The sequence below is a fragment of the Panthera leo genome, chromosome A2 (genome assembly GCF_018350215.1).
Source record: "Panthera leo isolate Ple1 chromosome A2, P.leo_Ple1_pat1.1, whole genome shotgun sequence".
Taxonomy (NCBI): domain Eukaryota; kingdom Metazoa; phylum Chordata; class Mammalia; order Carnivora; family Felidae; genus Panthera; species Panthera leo.
This window is the reverse complement of record NC_056680.1, coordinates 14,356,059-14,376,960: the sequence shown is the minus strand read 5'-3', so window position 1 is coordinate 14,376,960 and position 20,902 is coordinate 14,356,059. Positions and strand designations below refer to the sequence as shown.

Genomic DNA, 20,902 nt, shown 5'->3' with positions numbered 1-20,902 from the left:
GCTGTGTACCAAATGACAGCCATCCAGAAGAAAAGCATGTGTATGAGCACTCACAATACATGAAGGAAAGACTGACAGACACATTGTGGTTAGACTTTTGAGTGTTTGGCAGACATTTCCCCCAAAATGGTTAAAGCAAAGCCTGTTTCTTCTAGGAAACAACCGACAGTATTTGTTGCCAATGATAAAAGTCCAAGCTTCCAACAAACAAAATGTAGAATTTTGGAAAATTTGTGTTTGCTTCCATGAGCCCAAGAAGTCAGATATTAGCTAATCTGATTTTGTGATATTGAATAATGCAATGTATATTTCAAAGGTCTCTATAACTCTGTAAACTACTATTTTCTAATGTTTCATGGTATTACAAACTCAAACATGAGTAAAAGATCACTCAGGGGGAGAAGTCACAAATCACCGAGGCAGAAGAATCCCGAATAATTTGTGCAGCTGCTCTGCTCTTCGGGAGGTGTGTGTATGTGTGACTCTTCACCCCTCAGGTGTGGGCTGCACCTGGTAACTTCCTTCCAAGGAGTCCAACATAGAAAGAGAGAAGAGAGTAACTTTACAGTGGAGATACCTGACAGATGCCATGTCAACCAGGTGATTAAGGTCAACATCACAGTGAAAAGTCAAGATGATGGCATGTGCTGTAGAGACAATATGGTAAGAAGAGTACTGCACCTCTGTGGTCCTCTCCAAACCCATCAACCCAGGCCAACAATGAAAAAACACCAGACATATCACAACTAAAGGATTTCCCACAACACACCTGACCAGTCCTCTTCAAAACTGTTGAGGTCATCAAAAATAAGAAAGTCTGAGAAACTCTCAGCCCAGATGAGTCTAAGGAGACATGATGACCAAATCCAGGACAGAATTAATAAATATTTTCAAATTTCCAACACAGCAAATGGCCAAAAGATATTTTTCACATAACCAAGATGGAAAGGGGGTTGCACCAATGCTTTCAGCAAGGCATTGCCAAGGTTTCCCATGGCAAGGGCTAGTGTGAGCAAAGGCTCCTGAGTGGAGTCCTCCTGACACATCATGGCCCATATGGCTGTCACTTGCTGCCAAAGTTGTGTTCTGAAAAGTGAGACACGCTAAAAATTTCACAGAACTCACCCAACAGATTCGCCATAATTTCCCTATAAAATCTATTCAATTATAAGCCAACAAAATTTGGCCCTGTTTATGGCCTTAAAAGCAGCAACTGTAGGAGCGCCTGGCTGGTTTAGCAGGTGGAGCATGCGACTCTTGGTCTTGGGATTGTGAGTTCTAGACCCACACTGACTTTTGAGATTGCTCAAAAATAAAATCTTAAAAAAAAAAAAAAAAAGGTTGGTGGGGGGGAGTGGTAACTGTACAGGCTCTACAGTTACCCAATTCACAGTGAACCTGGCACCATCTAGGGCAGCCTAGACACCCTGCGTATGCAGATGGGGAGGCCAAGCCCAGACTTCCCTCGGAGGTCAGTCAGGTGCCCCAGGCTCCTAATGCCAGGACACTAAGGGTGGTGTCCATTCTCATACCCCATTCCCTTCCTACCTCCATTCTCCAGGTAAAGGCATTTCCCTCTCTCCCTCCTCCAGACATGTTTACCTCCACCATCACAATCAGGTGTCCCACAAGCTTCTGGGCTATACCCAGGCCCAGAGCACATCAACTCTCTTCCCTCCAGAAGGTGCCCCATGGCTCATCCTTCCCACCGGACAACCTGGCCCTGCACCCACTGCCACTGTGGGCCTTCTCAGGCCCTCTCACCAAACCCAGTGCCTCCAAGGACTTGGAGCCCCTAAGCACCCCAATTTCTGGTGTGTGAGCTCCATAAAATATGCTACCCAGACCACTCTCTCCCACAATGCCCACGGACACTGCAAGTCCTCTTGAAGGAGGGAACACTGGATACCTGGACTTGTTCCCTTTAGAGAGTGTGGCTGTGTTAAAGTTGCTTCTGAATGCTATCAAGGCCCTGCACTAGGGAACTCTGCATGTCACCAGGTCTTAGTCCCACTAAGATCCAAATAAAGCTTTTCAATGTGGTTATTTACATCAGGACTATTTTTATGATTTAAGCTCTAAAAATAAGCAGTCTTATGGCTTGGGACCCAAGGAAAGGGATTAGTAACGTCTGGTATGTCTCCCCTCTCCACCCAACAGACACTCCCTACCTCCTCTCCCATCCCACCCCCAGGCAGGCCCCTCTCACCAACATCTAGGCTGCTTTGGCCACTTCAGTGTCTCTGAAGGCAACTGACCTTGCCTGGCCACTGTGTCACCACCTTTTTCCCACAGAGGTCTGTGACCATTCACCTGCCTTCCTTTCCCTCATTCTTGGACAACTCTAAGTCCCAAGACGTCTTCCTATCAGCACTGTGACACACCTTATTAGACCACACTGGGAGCTTCCAAAGCTTAAGAACGACCAGCCTCACATCAGAGAAGACAATGAGCTTCACCAGGGTAGAGTGAATGCTCCCGGGCCACATGGGGATGTGAATGGAATGAGGCTGCTGGACGTCAATTCTTTTTCCACCACCTGCTACTCCCCTTGGGCTCACAAATTATAATTCACATGCTCATCTCTTTGACAGAAAGAAAACCACCCTGGAAATCTCTTACCACTGGGTCAGCTCTCCTTTTCTTCCAGGCGCTTTCTGCTGAGAGAAGTCTTCTCAAGGTGGACTCCTGGTTGCCCCACCTGGAGTCACACAGGCCCTTGGGAGGTCCCAGGCATTTACCCCTGTTTTTTACCTATTCTACACAGGGCCCTCTTCATCCCACTGTTTCACCAGGCTAGGTGGCTGCGAGGGACAGGACAGGATCCCTCAGGCCAGTGTGCTTGCCACCCCCACCATCCAGGTTTGTTATGGTTTTGGTACAAACAGTTCTCAATACAGCACAGAATTGGCTGCAAGATACAAAACAAAGCACATGAAAGCAGTTTTAAGTGGCATAGTGGAAGGCTGGTAAGAGCCCTCACATATCTGCGCAGGTAAAACATTTAAATGATCTGCTACAGCAGCTAAGGCACCAGTTAAAGGATGAGGAATCTGTCAGGTGACAAACAAAGCACTAGCAGGAATATGTGCTGAAGAGGTATCAGAAACTTCAACTGCAGAATTAAACTAAATAATTTCAAAATAAAATGACCTGCTTAATCTATAATTCTGCTTAACTCACATGTCTGAAGAGCCCCTGATTGCTAAAGGAGGAGTCTTGACAGGCGTTTACCTCACTGACTGTACACAGTGGCCTTCTGGTTCCTGTCAGGACCATCACATCCCTAAGAAGGCAGGCACCGTCCAGTGAGAAAGGGACAGACCTTCATGACTAGAGGAAGGTATTGTAAAGGCAAGGGGCAGGTGGCTCCTTACCTCTTATCAGGCTGGCTTACGCTAGCCCCATGTGAACTAAGTCTCTTTGGGAGTTAGAAAGAGGACATCCAGAGTCTGTCACTCTGATACCCCAGCATTACCTAATGATTTTTAGAAGTACAGGTGAACCTCTCAAATTTCAATAATTTCAAACCTAGGATAAGATATAGTCCAGAATAAAGGCATGTGGACAAAAAGACAGAACTGGGATGAAGAGCCTGGAGGGAAGGGATAAGGCAGAGAGTGAGGAGATAAGAGAGGCCACAGCTTAGGCAGGGAAGGAAGCACAGAACCAGAACCAGATTTCCAAAGGAATATGCCTCTCAGTTCCCATACGCTAACCAAGCTAAGAAAAGCAAGCAGGCTATGGAGAGTTCTAGTCTGAGTTGATGGAGCTGCTCCTTGAGACTGCCCAGCCCCTCCTAGAAGTCACCTAGCAGTAGAGAATTAGAAAGTAAAAGGCAGCAGCCAGCCCACAACAGGTGCTGGGGCTGGGCTGGACTCCAGAGAACCTTCCAGAAGAGTGCAGGAGGCCCCAGACTCAGGGGAAGTGATGGTCACACAGTAGACAGGCTTCTGGCTGAGAGACTTCCAAAGCATTCACACAAAAGGGGAGGGGGAGGGGGAGGGAGAGGTGGTCATTCCCTATGAGGAAGACTGTCAGAGAGTCAAGAGTGAGGGTCGCAACCACACCTGCCCAGGCAGGGCAAAAACCCAAGCCATCACACCCACAGCTGTGTTACATCCACCCAATTCCCTCAAGGATGCACATTCCAGCAGACAGCTGGCCAGACCAGGCACAGCTATGATGGGGCACGGTCCTGAAAAGAGAATAGATGGGGGCTCGGGTCAGTACATAGCTGGTGAGAACTGCCTTTCTATCCTCATACAGCCCATGTGGCAACGACCACCCTTTTATCATCACGGGGTAAAGGTGAAAGTCACACAAGAAGGCTAGGACCTGGACCCAGACCTCTTTGTAGACCCCATGGCTAAAACTGTAAAGAATGACAATACCAAATTGAGTATGAAGCAGCTGAATCCCCATACCTGTGAGAGCAAAACAGCTCAGATATTTTTGGGGAAAGGCCTAGTAGGTTTTTTTTTCTTTTTTTTAATAACAATTCAACATGCACCTATTCTGTGACCCTGTAATTCATCCCCTACGTATTTACCAAGAGAGAGAAATGAGAATTGATGCCCATGTGCAGCCCTATAGGAATAATCATAGCAGTTGTACTCACACCAGCCCCAAAATGCAGACTGCCAGGTGTCTATGGACAGGTGAGTGGATATACTGTGCATACCCACATAAGAGTCGTTCAGGAAAATACTGGTACAACAGGGATGAATCCCAAAGCACATGGAATGAGAGAAGTCAGGCCCCACTGAGCACACGCATGATCCCATTTCTAGAATCCATTTTTGAGAAGAGGCAAGATTAGTCTAGGGTGAGAGAGTACACCCAGTCAAGGAGGACAGGAAATGTATAAATGGCCCCTTCTTATGGTGATGACTAGGTTCTGTATCCTGATAAGGCTTTGGACTACACAGGTGAAAAACACACCAGGAGAGGCTCACTGCGCTTTACCTCCTTGCAAGGCAGGCAACCCAAGTGTTTACTTTATCTTTCCTCTCCCAAGAGGCTGCTTGTAAAGAGCATCCACCCAAACAACAAGAACTCTACCTATGACCTAGAATGTCATCTTGGAAAAGTTAAGGAATACACACCTTTTCCTGCAGGCCCCATTTCTATTTAGAACAGAAGAAGACTGTCCACATAATCCCACGTTATAGACAACAGGCAGCTGTGGCTGCACTATCATGTTACTTTCAGATTCATTTTCGCTTTGGAAGAGACATCAGACGTTAATGTGAGTGTAGATGATTGTGCCCTCACACAACACACCACTGCAGGACACCCAAGCCCTGTTTCAATACCAAATGATGAGTAGTGACGTCCCTAGGCACAAAAAAGGTGACTAGTTTATTTACAGATGTGTCACCTCCTTGGTGAATGCCAAAGTCTCTAAAGAAAGATGGAGCAGGGATTCTGTCATCAAGAACACCAGCTTTAACAAAAGAGCCCTGCTTTGCAGGCTTGGTAAAACAGAGAGCACTTTTATGCATTTTTAGTATGCTCAAGTTCACGAGTGTTTGACAAGGGAGTGTGGAAAGCCAGAAAAACAAAAGTCAGGGACAGCTCTAACACCTCAGATGCTACTGCCAGTCCCCAATAGGCCAAGGGCCCCTCAGCGCCAGATAGGAGCCCCTTCTACCCACAGCACAGGGCAAGCCCTTGGTTTGAATGAAGCCCCATCTTGTGGGTGAGATGCATGATGCAAAGAGGGATGAGAAGAGAGGAGGGAGACATGCAGTTACCCAAAGGCCACACACCCCAAGAGAACCCGACAGGAAGTCATCAGTACATCTGCCCCACATCCACTGAGGCCCATGTAGCAGGCTACTGAGAAGTGGAAGTTGGCCTACTAGTCTGCCCCTACCCCGCACCCCCACCCGCCCCCGTGGGACCCAGGGAGCCCCAACCAGGTAAAATGAAGAAGTAGAGATGATCTGCTTCAATGCCCATTGACTTCCATCCCCAATGAGCCATATCCCTTAACTTCTAGTCTTTCTCCCCAAGACCTCTGTACATTCTTTCATATTACAGCACACCAGAAAGTAGCTGCAGTCAGATCTTGTCCTATCATTTCTACCTCCAGGGACCACCATGGTGCCTATCACAGTAAACCTGGTCCTGGCGTGTTAACAATCCAGGGAGGGCTGATGTCTCAGAAAAAGGCATATATAAACACGTTTTCAGTAAAGCATGGGGGTGGCCATTCATGGAGTTCCCACCCCACAAAGGCCCAGGGCAACAAGACACCTAGTCCTTACCTTTCAGGTGCAGGACATCTAGAGAAGAGGCTCGTGTTTTATTGAGTTAAATGCTCCTTCACCCAAAACGAGGGGGGAGAAAAGTTGTTCTCATCTATGCATGGCCCAGATTATTTCTAAAGATCAACAATTTGTGACAGAAAGAGATTCTCTATAGCAAAGTACAGGAGTAGAATCTACTTATCACAGAAACAAAACAACTCAACATAGCTTCCACTGCCAGCCCCAGCTCTAGCCTCCTCCAATAGTCCTGACTTGGGGGGGAGGGGGGGAGGCATGTGCCCATGACCTTTGGGCTGGTCTCACAAGGCCAGCAGGCTCAACTTCCACCTCTGTGGATTTCTGTTTTCTTGTAAGCACGTTTATGGATGCCAGAACAGAAACCAAACTATTTTAACCTCATTAGTTTTTTTAAACGTCCATATTGAGATCTAATTTACATACCACAAACTTCATTCACTGTAGGAGTACAATTCAATGATTTTTAATAAACTTATTGTGCAACCATTACCACAATCCAATTTTGGAATACTTCCACCACCCCCAAAAGTTCCCTTTTGCCTGTGAGATGTTAATCACTGCACCCACCCCTGCCCTCAGGCAACCACTGATCAGTCTCTACAGTAAGTTTGCTTTGGACATTCCCTGTAGATGAAATTATACAACAAGCAGTCTCTGGATCTGTTGTCTTCCCACCAGCATAGGGAGTGTGAGGTTTATCCACGCTGCAGCATAAATCCGTAGTTCACTTTTTTATTGCTAAATAGTAATCCACTGCATGGATATAACATTTTATTTAATCTTGGCTATATGGACTGTTTCCACTTTTTGGTTATTATGAATCATGCTGCTATGAACATCCATGAACCTGTCTTTGCGTGGACACATGTTTTCATTTCTCTTGAGTACCGTCCTTGGATAGAATACTGGGTCATGTTGAATGTTCATGTCTAACTTTATAATAAACTGCCAACTGTTATGCATTTTACATTCTCACCAGCAAAGTATGAGAGTTCCACTTTCTCCACATCCTCACCAACACTTGTTACTATCTTTTAAAAACAAACAAAAAAACCCACAACAATCCTTGAGACTTGTTTTATGGCCCAGCATCTGATCTCCCCTGGAGAATGATCCATGAGAATGTAAAAAGATATATTCTGTTTTCTGTAGTCACCAGGTCTTCTATAGATTCCTGTTAGATCAAATGAGTCAACAATGCTCTTTGAGTCTTCTAGAATCTTACCAATTTTCTGTTTAGCTGTTCTACCAATTATTGAGTGGAGTACTTAATTCTCTATAACTGATGAATTGTCTATTTCTACTCTCAATCCTAGCAATTTATTCCTAAGGTATTTGGGGGTTGTTGTTAGGTGCATATACATTTATAACTGTTATGTCTCCCTGACATATTGTTATAAAATGCTGCCCTTTGGCTACAGTAATATTTTTTGTCTTAAAGTCGATTTTATCTGACATCAATAGTCACTCTGGCTTTCCTATGGTTACTTATGGTATAGCTTTTCCCATCAGTTTACCAAAGGATCTTAAGCATCCTTAAATCTAAGGGGGGTCTCTTACAGACAACATATAATTAAGCTGGATCTTGCTTTTTCATCTAGTCTGAAAATCTCTGCCTTTATAATTGGGGTGTTTAAACCACCTTTTTTTTTTTTTGGAAAGAGAGCGAGAGAGCGAGAGCAAGCAAGTGCATGTGAGAGCACAGGAGGGGCAGTGGGAGACAGAGAATGTTACGTAGGCTCCACATCCAGCACGGAGCCTAACACAGATGATGCAGGGCTCCCTCTCACAGCTGTGAGACCATGACCTAAGCCGAAATCAAGAGTCAGACACTTAACCTTAACTGAGCCACCCCAGTACCTCTAGACTACTCACATTTAACACAATAATTGATATGATTGGGTTTACAGGTGTCATATTGCTATTTGTATTCTACACCCATTCTTACTTTTATGTTCCTCTGTTCCTTGCTGACGATCTCCTTTGGTGTTAAACATTTTTTAGTGTACCGTTATATTCTTTTGTTGATTTTTTAAGTCATATTTTAAAGCTATTTTGTTAATCATTGCTCTAGATATTACAATAATTTTATTAATTTACCGCAACATACTTCAGATTAATATTAACTCGACTCTGGTAAAATGTAGATACTTAACCCCAACAGAGCTCCATTTCATTCCTCCTGTTTTATACTATCATTGTCTGACAGATCTATAAACATATAAACACAAGAGATTTTTGTATACCTTGGTCAATTTCCAGAGAGCTGAAATGGTTATTTTTGTCTATGCTGACCAGTGTTAGTTACAGTTAATGCTTTACATGATATGTGTTTTAAGAAGAAATGAGAATAAAGTATTTTATATTAGACCATGTATTTACCATTTCCAATGCTCTTTATTTCTTCCTGGGAACTTAAGTTACCAACATGTCATTTTTTTTCAGTCTGAAGAACTGGCTGGTCTGCCCGTGACAGATTCTCTTGGTCTTTATCTGAAAATGTCTTTTTTGCCTTCGTTTCTGAAGGAGTTTTGCTGGACACAGAATTCCAGGTTGACAGTTTTTGTCTTTGAGTACTCTGAATGTCACTCAACTCCTTTTTGGTTTCCATGGTCTTGGATGAGAAGCTGGCTGTTAATCATATTAATGCTCCCGTGTATGTGAGGGGTCCTTTTCCTCTTGCCACTTTCAAGATTTTCTTTTTCTCTGACTTATTAACAATTTGACTATGATGTGTCTAGTTATAGATCGCTTTGCATTTAAGCTCCCTGAGGTTTGTTGAGCTTCTCCTCACATGTTTTTGACCATTATCTCTTCAAGTAGTTTTTCTGTCTTGCTCCAACTATGACTGCAGCCTGGGGCTAATACAGCAATCATCCTTCCCCATTTGCCCATCTCCAAGACTGTCACTTCAACCAACAAGGCCATGGGCCCAAGGTTGCTATCCACCACTCTCTTAAATTGAGTGAGTCCCTTCTCACCCCTACAGAAAAGAGGCTGGTCTTCACAGCCTAGGCAGAACTTCCCTACCAATAGAACTGGGGAGATGGTATGGAAGGAGTCCCAGGCTAAATGCTACAGATTCTCACTATTCTTACCTGAAGTTTGGCGGTTTCTTAAGCACAAACACTTCTCATATTGCTGTATGCCTCTGGTCAATTTCTAGAGTGCTCAAACGATGGGCTTTTTTTGGGCCAATTCTGTCCTGTTTTATGGGTTTTTGGGGGGGGGGGGCTGGAGGGGGGGAGGAAATTATTCCCCAGCTTTGATTTATTTTGAAAATAAAACATACACAAATTGGGGGAGCTTGGGTGTCTCAGCTAGTTAAGCGTCCAACTTCGGCTCAGGTCATGATCTCGTGGTTTTTGAGTTCAAGCCCCGCATGAGGCTCTGTGCTGACAGCTCAGAGCCTGGAGCCTGCTTCAGATTCTGTGCCTCCTTCTCTCTCTGCTCTTCCTCTGTTCACGCTCTGTCTCTCTCTCAAAAATAAATAAATACTAAAAAAAATTTTTTTTTAATACACAAATTGAGGGGCATCTGGGTGGTTCAGTTGGTTAAAACCTCTGACTTAGGCTCAGGTCATGATCTCACAGTTCGTGGCTTTGAGCCCTGCCTTGGGCTCTGTGCTGACAGCTGGAGCCTGGAGCTTGCTTCGGATTCTGCTTCTTTTTCTCTGCCCCTCCCCTGCTCGTACTCTGTCTCTCAAAAATAAATAAACATTAAAAAAATTTTTTTTGAAGCACTATCAACAATTGCCAAAGTATGGAAAAAGCCCAAATGTCCATCGATGGATGAATGGATAAAGAAGATGTGGTATATATTACACACACACACACACACACACACACACACAATGGAGTATTACTCGGCAATCAAAAAGAATGAACTCTGGCCATTTGCAACTATGTGGATGGAACTGGAGGGTTATTATGCTAAGTGAAATTAGTCAGATAAAGACAAATATCATATGACTTCACTCATATGAGGACTTTAAGACATAGAACAGATAAACATAAGGGAAGGGAAGCAAAAATAATATAAAAACAGGGAGGGGGACAAAACTAAGAGACCCTTAAATATGGAGATCAGAGGGTTACTGGAGGGGTTGTGGGAGGGGGGAATGGACTACATGGGTAAGGGGTAATAAGGAATCTACTCCTGAAAACACTGTTGTACTATATGCTAATTTGGATGTAAATTTAAAAAATAAAATTAATTAAAATTTTTTTTTTAAGATACACAAATTGGGAGCCTAAGTCAGAAAAACTGTCAGAGATAGAGAGGGGAACTGTAGAGAGGGAAAGAATGGACTTTACCCCTTTGTCTGCCTATGTATGCTACATATCACCTCAATGTAGTAAAAAAAGGTTTTATCTTGGTGATTTCAATTCACCAGCCACTCACTGCCTTAAAGAAAAAGAAAATTATCTCTCCTAGAAGCCACCAAAAACTCCCTCCAGTCTTCAACAAGCCCAATTTGAGTCATAAGACAGCATGAAACAAAATGAGGCAGTTTTGAAACAGAGCCAAATTCTAGACACAGAATACTATACAATAGTGAAAATGAATTAACTACTGCTCAATTCAACAACATGGGTAAATCTCACAAACATTATATTGAATGAAAGCAAGCAAAGGGTACAGATTGCACAATTCCATTTATTTAAAGTACAAAAACAGAAAATTATCTATGCTGTTAGAAGAAACTGGTTACCCTCAGAGGGTAGTGATAAGTGGACTAAAGGGGGCCTCAAGGTTGTTTCTTGATTCTAGTTTACAAGGATGTATTCAGTTTGTGAAAATTGGCACCCATCTGTACTTTTCAGTATGTGTACTACATCTCAATTAAAAAACAAAAATGAAATTCTCTCAGCACAACAATCTAAAATTGGCACGTTAGAGGCGTCTGGGTGGCTCAGTCGGTTAAACATCAGACTCCGTTTTAGCTCAGGTCTTGATCTCACAGTTCATGCGTTTGAGCCCTACAGTGGGCTCTGCACTGAGCCTGCTTGGGATTCTCTATCTCCCTCTCTCTGCCTCTCCCATGCACGCATGCATCCTCTCTCTTCTCAAAAATAAATAAACATTTAACGTTTGTTTATTTATTTTTTATTGTTAAATGTTTATAAACAACAAACATTTAATGTTTATTTATTTTTGAGAAGAGAGAGACAGAGCATGAGTGGGGGAGGAGAGAGAAAGAGGGAGACACAGAATTTGAAACAGGCTCCAGGCTCTGAGCTGTCAGCACAGAGCCTGACGCAGGGCTTGAACTCATAGACCGCGAGATCATGACCTGAGCTGAAGTCGGACGCTTAACAAACTGAGCCACCCAAGCGCCCCAATAAACAAACATTTAAAATAAATGAGTAAAAATAAAACTGGCATGTTAATCTTACACGATTCAGTGAACCTGAAGCCAAAGAGCTTCAGCTAACCTAAACTATGGCCAGATACAGCCGTGCCGTGCCACCTTTTGATCTGGCCAGTGAGGGATCTCACACTAACCTGGGAACCAAGAACAACCACACTGTGCTATAGGAAGGTCCTTAAAGGGATGTTCTTGAGCCACATGCTCTCAACAAGGATCCAAAGACTGCCTGTTTCTAACAGAAACTGGGGCCATACACTCCAGAACAGATTACAGTTTGGAAAGGCTTTGGGGTACTTGTTCCTGTAATTTTTGTCAAAATGCACAAGTGTACTTCTCCAATGAATTAAACAGAACATTCTACGTGGGAACTTGGGGAGATACTAGCTCTACATATGGACATCTTATTTTGAGCAAAGAGTGAAGGGCAGTTGTTACCAACACTTGCTCTCCACCCTAGGACCAATTCTGGGTACATGTCTGTCACCCATCAACCTATAAGCCAGAGATTATCACCCATTTTACTAATGAAGAAACAAAGACTAAGATCACGTGCTCAAGATCAGCCAGGGAGTCTGATGTGACCCCAACTATGCCTGTTGGCCACCAAGGCCAAACTCTGCCCACATTCTCATACTGCTTTATAAGTGTCTTGAGGTGTTTCTAGTCCTGGAGTACTGATCACCAATGCCCTGTGTGCCTAAGTTAATCTCTGATCCCTGCTCCCTTGCATCCTTTATGTGTTGTAACGATATCATTCTCCATCAACTTCAGAAAACATGGTCTAAGTGACCTTGGGTTGGAAGCCAATGGGCATAGTGGGAAAAGTCTGGAAGCAAGAGGCCCAGAGGCCAAATGTAGCCCCAGGCTGTATCAACAGAAAGATCTGGTAACCTCTCCCTCACAATCCACTGGGCTGCCCTGCAGGGCAGCAAGGTGATAACATGAGAAAATGCACACCAGGAGCCCAGGATCATGAGAAATATCTAGCAGATGGAGTGCCTGGGTGGCTCAGTTGGTTAAGGGTCTCACTTTGGCTCAGGTCATGATCTCACAGTCTGGTCCATCGGGGGTTCGAGCCCTACTTCCGGCTCTGTGCTGACAGCTCAAAGCCTGGAGCCTGCTTCAGATTCTGTGTCTCCCTCTCTCTCTGTCCTTCCCCGACTCATGCTTTCTCTCTCTCTCTCAAAAATAAACATTAAAAAAATTAAAGAAAGAAACAAACATCCAGCAGATCTTCACAAACAGCAGGAGGCTCTTTCTCCTCCTCAGCTACCTGACATAGTACCTGAGACACTACTAAGGACCAAGTCAGAGGGAGAGAAAGGAGAACCAGACTTACAATTTTATTTCTGGAACTTTAAAAGAGGCCTCTGGGACAGGAACAGCAAAAAGCACAGCCAGACAGAAAAAGGCCTTTTTGGGTAGTAGAAACACAGAGCACACACCCCCTCAAACTAAGATGCTTCCCCAGTAGAAGGGGTTGGATTTTCCCATTTATCTCAAAGAGGTAAAAATTGTAAAGCTGAGAAATACCAGGCCAGATAATCTCTGAAGTTCTTAGGATTCCAAAAGTCTGAGCTCCAAAATGAATTTAACATGAAGACTACAGGGTGGAGTCCCTGTGTGGGGTTAGTCAACACTCATGAGAAGGCAAAACGTTCCCAGCTTCCCTAGCTCTGCACCTGCCACCCTCACCCCCACTCTGGGCAAACAGACATGGAAGGGAGTCTGCAGGGGAGGATTAGGGGGTTGGTGAGGGGTGGCCAGGAGACCGTGGCCATACCAACACACCCACTGTGGCGTATCTGGCTCATAGGACATCTAAGCGTAAACATGCTAGAGACAATGGTTCCCAACAGAGCTCCAAGGGGAGCGGTGACAGCAGAAGTTAGGCCCAGATTTCTCTTTACAGAAAGAAAAGAATGTTTCTGAGTGAAGAAATGAAGGAGGTAGGGAAGGGGGGTAAAGTGAGTCTTAATTCTTTCAAGTTTTTTCCTTAAGAACCTCACAAAACTGAGGATCTGAATACTCTTGAAGTAATCAGTACTGACTAAAGAAAAATCAACAGACCACACCACAGACTTGAATAGTGACCTCCTCCTTCACAACGTGCTGCCTAAGAGGAGTGGTGGCGCATGTGAGAGGCATCTCTGAGCTGGACTCCAGACTCTGCCCCCAGCCTAGTGACCCAGATCCAGTATAGAATCCCTGGCCTCCAGAACCCCAGATGTAAAGCAGGGACATATACTGAAATGAAAAACTCCCAACTTTTTCCACAAGCCAAAAGCACCAGCTGAAGAAACAAGTGGTATCAGTTTAATGAAGACTCACTGCCTTGCAGGGCAGCCAATGGAGGATACTGCCCCTTCCTCCTGTGAGACCCATACCCCTTGCCATTGATGTCCAGGCCCCAGTGAGGAGATCCCTTGTCCAGGACAGCACAGCAATGCTAGGATTAGAACCCGTAACTCACCAAGGGCTGCTTCCTCAGGCCCATCTCCCCACCGCCTTCTCACACCCACAAGACCTGGTTCCAGGTCCCTCCTGCTCACCTGTATGAGGTACGCATGTCCACGGGCCCGTCGCCCGCCTGCCCTTCACATCTGCCCATGGCTGTCACCTCTGCCCCCCTCAGCAACCCTTGGGCTGGGCCTGCTCCTGGCTCAGGCGTCACTCTCATGTCTCCGTCAGTGTTTAAATCTGAAGACAACAATCCTCTCTCCATTTTTATTTTCTTGCTTTCCACATCATCCTCTGCTGGGTCCCGTTCAAGCGCTCGTTTCTGACTCCGTGTTCGGCATGCTTCTTCAGTCATTCTGAACTTTGGAAGGAGAAAACATGACATTTAAACTTGGCACAACCAAGGTGCTACCTTCTTAGAAACTTCAGTGTGTCAGCTTGAAGAGTCTTCCTTGCCCCATGATGATAGTAGAAGTCGGTACAACAAATGCAGGCCTCACAAAGTGTGCCCAGGACCTTTCTTAACTGACATGGGAAGGCTGGGCAGGATCCATGGAGCATCTGGGGAGCTGAGACCTGCAGGGACCTGGACAGGAACAATGGAAAGTGGCTGATTATTAGAAGGAAGAGGAATTCTCTGTGCTCCAAATTCAAAAGCAGAGAGGAAAACTGTTCTAGATCTGAACTTGCTGCCTATGGAATTCTGAGTACCTGCCCTGGGTTGGAGATTTCTGGAATCCGGGAAGGGGAGACACCGCCGTACCAGAAGCAGGGTCACTGCCCAGGTCCAGAACTGCACTGCACTGACTCGGGTTGACCATTCTCCCCTTTAGTGAGGGGCGGCCTCCTTACTCCCTGCTCACCTCAGGGGAGTGAGAAGTGGGGGTCACCTTTAACCCTTTGACTGCCAGCAAGGTAAACTTTGAGTGGGGTGAGAGCTGGCCCGTCACCATGCCAGCACCCTGTACCTGCAGCACACACATATCTTGATTTAAAGAAAGAAAAGAAGAAAAAAACAGCTGAGTCAGTTTTTGATCCCATGACATCACTGGGCTCCACATGACCCTTCCCAGGATTCAGTCTGAGAGACAAAGCACTTTCCAGAAAACCAGTCTGAACCGGTTCCAGACAACAAGCTGAAGTGTTGTTAACCCTCACAGAGACAGGACGGAGGACAGCGCAATGATGTCTGTCTGCAGGGAGGCTGCTGGCATTCCACAACAGAGTCTGGGACACAGGCGCTCGCTCTTAAAGGAGCCACTCCAGCCCCAATGTCCCAACAAGGCAGGACACAGGAAATAAGACTGCAAGAGTCAGGGTCTAAAAAAGCCAAGCCAGAGTTCATGAGGGACAAAAAAGAATTTAGCTGCCAGGCTCTAGGAGGATTCCCAAAATGCCAGTTCTACACAGGATGGTAGGTGCCTATGTCTACCAACACAGGGTCCACAGAGGAACACACTACAAGCCCCTTGAGAATCTCAATTCATACCTGTGGTGTGTCTACACTGAAGGCCTCCTGGCTCTGTGTCCACACAGGCAGGGCATCTGGCACCCCAGTTTCCTCACCACGAATACCCTGAGAAGCCTGTCCTGGAGCCCACCTTCTGGGAGACTAGGGACAACACAGGGCAATGCAGGGGCAACATCATCATACATGGGATGCATTCCTAAGATGACTCACTCACAACCTTGTTAAGGAGCCGATTTCTCAAATGAGCAACAGTGCAGGACCATGTCCTAGTGGCCTCTTCGGTGGACTTAGAGTTAAAGGAAAGAAATTGACTGCTGTTTCATGCTCCTGGCTCAGGAGGCAGAGCAGTCCACATGCACACATGTCGGGCCACTGTGGCCTGGCCAGGGCACTCAAATATCTGCTCCTACAGGCAGTCCAAAAGGGTCAAAATGAGCAAGTCTCCCGGTGGTCATACTACCCCCAGAATGCTCTCCACCCATGTTGACAGAAGGTGGGGCTGGAGAACTCTGAAGCCCAAGGGCATGGGCTACTGACAAGACTTCCATCTGCCCCCAACCCCTCCTGGCATACTAGCCTGTGCCTGCTGCCCACCCTGTACCAACTGCTCAGTCCTAGTCACCCCCCGAAACATCCCCCCATCTCCTCCTCCCACACTCTGTATGGATATGGTCTCCTAACTGCCCCAGAGAAAAGCAAAGGATACCCCATGTCCCTCTTAGCCTAAAGCTCTATGGCTTCTGTCCTTCTTTGATATGTCTTGACAACAAACCCTGTCAGCCTGCTCAGTGAATCTATCAGTCCTCTCTGTGAGATTGCAGATAAGTCATTGCCCTGAGATGAGTGTCAGTCAACCTCCCCTCCCTCACTGTGGGAGGCATGGGTCATCTTTCCTTTGAGGGCTGCCTAAAAGAGGAGCTCCTTAAACATTTGGGGAATTGGACAAGAGTAACAATTTCAGTAGCTGCCTTGGACAGCAGGTAGCTGTGTTCCCAGGGCAAGAGAGGAGCCTGTCAGGATCAAAAAGGAGAAGAGACAAGACCAGGAAAGAGGCAAAAAGGCATGCCCACTAGAGTCAGAAGAAATTCTGTCCCTAAGGGAGAAGTTCCCAGTCTGGGCTGGTACAGACCAGGGAAGAATGGGACTGAGGTGGAGGAAGAGGATGCCCCCACCTCAATCCTGTACTTAAACTCCCCCATGTTTCCCCACTCTGCCTCTGTTCCAGCCTGGCACACCCACCTAGTGCAGTCTCTGGCCTTATAAGCTCCAGGCTCCAATCCAGGAAAGTCATCCAAACCCAGACCCTGCATGAAGTCCTTCCTCTCAAATACCCACACAGATTGGGCGGGTGGGGACCAACAACCAGTTCACCGTGTGCCAGGTCACCAGACTGACAAAGTAGTACCCAAGTGACCTCACTTCATTGTCACTAATTTAAAATAAGCAAGCATAAAGGGCCAGAGCAGAGCCTCATACCCACACAGGGCTGCTCCTCTTCTAGCTCCAGTGACTACTCTGGGCCACAGGGCCCCAACAACACCCTAGTTCAGGTAGCTGATCAGGGTCCCCAGCAGAGGGCCCGGAATACAGCCTGTTTATGTTCTGTGTGCAGTGTCAAGCAAGGTAGCTCACTCTAAAGCCGAGGGACTGGAAATCTGCCAACCCTGGACCCAGAACCAATGGCCAGCCTGGCAGCACATGCATGCCCTGCCCTCTGGCTCCAGCAGGGCATTCTCGGGAGGGGTGGCCAGCTGCATCCCTCCCCCACCACAGAAAGGAACAGCACAGCTGGAGGGGGCAGGGCTGACTATGGCAGAGGGTGCGTCCAGCTCTGCACCACCTGCCCCGTGCCCCCCTCCATCTTGGGTAGGGCCTACTCCACAGCAAGATGGTTGCCTTAGAGGCCACAGGAAGCATTTGCTCCTGGAGAGTACAGGTGCTAGTAAAGAACGCTCCTCCCTCCTCTCAGCAGGAAGGACCAGTGCCCTAGCACATTAGGGCTAGTGTCCATCACCCTGCAGGCACAAACCCAAGATCAATGACAAAGCTATAAGGAAGAAACCAGCCTTGAGGAATGAAGCATGACCTACAATTTCTGCAAAAAAGCAGTGAGGAGTTACCTCAGAATACTTTCTAAAGAGCAGGTAAAGGGGCGCCTTGGTGGCTTAAGTCAGTTGAGCATCTGACTTTAGCTCAGATCATGATCTCACGGTTTTTGAGTTTGAGCCCCACATTGGGCTTGCTGCTGTCAATGCAGAGCCCACTTAGGATCCTCTGCCCCCCTCTCTCTGCCCCTCCCCCACTTATGCACCTACACTTTCTCTCAAAAATAAACAAACATTAAAAATAAAAAAAAAAAACAGGTAAAGAGGCTGGATTATTGTGATGGAAAGTTAGGATCTGCTTCAAAACCCCTAGCCAGTGAGGGTTCTACCACAGGCCCATTCAGGAACTGCCAGCCCACAAAGAGCAACCCCCTCTTACTTAAGGGGGATCCTGTCCTGGCTGTTGCCTGAAGACAGGGGCAGATCCTGACAACAGCAGCCCATTGTAAAGATGAGGCTCCCAGGACTGCAAGGCTGCCTGAGGCACAGGCTGCTACCCAGGAAGCAGGGCTGGAACCCAGATGGCCTCAGTCCTTTCTTCTCACTCTCACAAACAGAATTAAGTCACACAGAGCCTGCTCTAATGCATCTTCAGACAGGGCTGGGCGGGCAGAGAGGTGGCAGGAAGCAACCCAGGTCTTCCTTGCCCCAAGAAGGGAGGTTCCAGTCACTCTAGCGGCTACATAGGCACAGCACAGAACAACCGACCTCAGGTCGAAGAGGCAACCAAATAACAGGTGGAATGTGGACAAGGGGCTTTGGGTCAATGCAAATTGTAAATGCCTCTACCAAAAGATACTTTATTTTTTAGTAAAATGCCACTGTCTAACTGATCTGAGAACCTCAGGTGGAAAACCTCTTCCAAAGCAACTCCAAAGAGGTGAATGATGCAGGAACCAGAATTTTTAAACAAGACTCAGGAAACCAACAGAAAGCACCTGGCACAAGCTGAGCACATAATGCCAGCAGACATATTTTTTATCATAAAAAAAGTTAACTTAAAAAAAAAAAGTAAACAAACACAAGTCATGGAGCCATAACTCTGAAGCATTATCATTATCTGTACCAGGAAATGCTATTTATATTACTCTGTTACTAACATACCAGCAGGAATACTATCAATAACACTCCTGTTTCAGGCATGAGAAAAGTGGACTTGGGGTGCTCTTTCCAGAGCACAGAAGAGTGAGCATGAGGAGGTGGAAGAAAAGAGGGTACTAAGTGTGGACTGTCCTCAGGGGGAACATGGAGGGGTGGGGATGAGGGGAGATCCAATTTGTTCTAAAGGATCATCTGGTTGATATGGGGATAGACTGGAGTAGGAGATGGCAGAGAGAGCAGTTTGGGGGAGACTTCTGTATCTTGTGGCTCAGGATGGGAAAGAGACTGAGCAGTGGGGAGACATGACCAAACCTTAAGTATACTTTAGACAACACAACATACTAACAGCTGGACAGGAGGCAAGAAAAGATTGCTTTGTTTTATTTTTGCCTGAGCAACTGGATGGAATTGGTTTTCTGAAATGAGGAAAGAGCAGATCTGGGAGAAGAAGGTTGGAAGCAGGGAAATTTGGACATGGTGAGTAGGAGTCTACCAGACCCACACAGAGAGGCCGAGGAGTGTCTACCGAACAGGTAGAAGCCTGCACATGGGGCAGCCACTGTTTTCGGCAGCACAGAGCACCCCTCCCTGTCAGGAAAGAAGGGCCAGTGAAGCGTCCAATGCCAAGTTGGGTGACGATGAGGTCCAGACACTGGTTTCACTTGGCACTGGCCAACCTCCACACTGCGACACATAGGCCCTGCAAGGTGTGCAGTTCCAGCAGGCCTGCAGCCAGGCACCCACCACCAGAGTGCCCCTCAGCAGATGCACAGTGCAGGTGGATCTTTGTGCCCTGGTGGTCCTGAGGCTGGGGCTATCTATGATGCCCTTCTGCATGATTTCTCTCTTGTCTCCTGCCTGGACCCAGGAATCCCATTCACCCTCCCAGACACAATAGCCTGCAGAAGCTGCAGAAGAGAAGTCCCAGACCTGTACACCCTTCTGCTCACCCTCTGGAGGCTCCCTACATTCTTGAGAGTCAAAGCCAGGTACCTGGGGAGGGGACGGGGAGAGAACTAAGCTATACTTTGGTGTCAGCAGCCTCTGGTTGACAGGCACTTATCTTCTCTTCCAGAACAGAGAGTTCACTCTGCTCAAGTCCTGAGCCACTTCCTGATGCCTCTCTCTGAACGATAGTAGCAGGGATGCAGTGGCTGTGTTCTGGAAGGAACGCGCGATAAAAATGCCAGCTCTCAAGTTTTAAACGTCAAACCCTGTTAAGGCTGAGTACAAGGGATGCAACTTAACCTGGGGAATAGAAGGACGATCCCAACAGCCAGCCTCTACTACCAGACACAGGAGAGAACAGAGGCCAAATCTCAGGCAACAATGGGCTGAGAGAACTTGTTAGTCTTTCAGCCTCAGTTTCCCTACCCACACCTCATAGACATGCTATGTGAAGAAACAGAGTGATATTAGAAATAATTTGAATGAGGGTCACCTGGGTGGCTCAGTCATCTGCACATCCGACTCTTGATTTCAGCTCAAGTCATGATTCCAGGGTCGTGGGATCAAGCCTCCATGCAGAGCATGGAGCCTGCTTGAGAGTCTCTCCCTCTCTGCCCCTCTCCCCCACTCACATGCACTCTAAAATTATAAATAAAAAAATTTTTTTTTAAAAATGACTTGAATGAGGGGTGCCTGGGAGGCTCAGTTGGTTAAACATCCAACTTCGGCTCAGGTCATGATCTCACAGTTTGTGAGTTTGAGCCCTGCATTGGGCTCTGTGCTAACAGCTTAGAGCCTGGAGCCTGCTTTGGATTCTGTGTCTCCCCCTCTTTCTGCCCCTCTCATGCTCATGCTCTGTCTCTGTCTCTCAATAAATGTTAAAAAAAAAAAAAAAATGACTTGAATGAGAAAATCAATGTGTAGAACAGTATAATACCATTCACATGGCTTAAAAATGCTTATAATCTTCAGAAAAAACTACTGAAAAAGCTTACTAAAATTAAAAGTGAAAGAAATTAGGCTAAAAGCCACAGCACTCACTTCTGAAGAATAAATTCAGAAACTTTCACTTTCTGTATTAAATTATTTCTCCTAACAGTGACTTTCTATCAGTCTTGTATTCAAAGAACACAAAGATAAAAAGGAG

General features: G+C 46.3%; 1 protein-coding gene across 9 annotated transcripts in view; it reads right to left on the bottom strand.

The window, feature by feature from the left end:
- Positions 1-20,902, bottom strand: part of GATAD2A (GATA zinc finger domain containing 2A) — a 101,530-nt gene that overhangs the window by 21,624 nt on the left and 59,004 nt on the right. For 8 of the 9 annotated variants that reach the window (XM_042929015.1, XM_042929011.1, XM_042929012.1 and 5 more), the window contains one exon: positions 14,223-14,491. In XM_042929015.1, the coding sequence (XP_042784949.1) occupies positions 14,223-14,485 (263 nt within the window). In that variant the 5' untranslated portion in view covers positions 14,486-14,491. The remainder of the gene's footprint in view (positions 1-14,222; positions 14,492-20,902) is intronic. The other variant, XM_042929016.1, reaches the window with a different exon arrangement.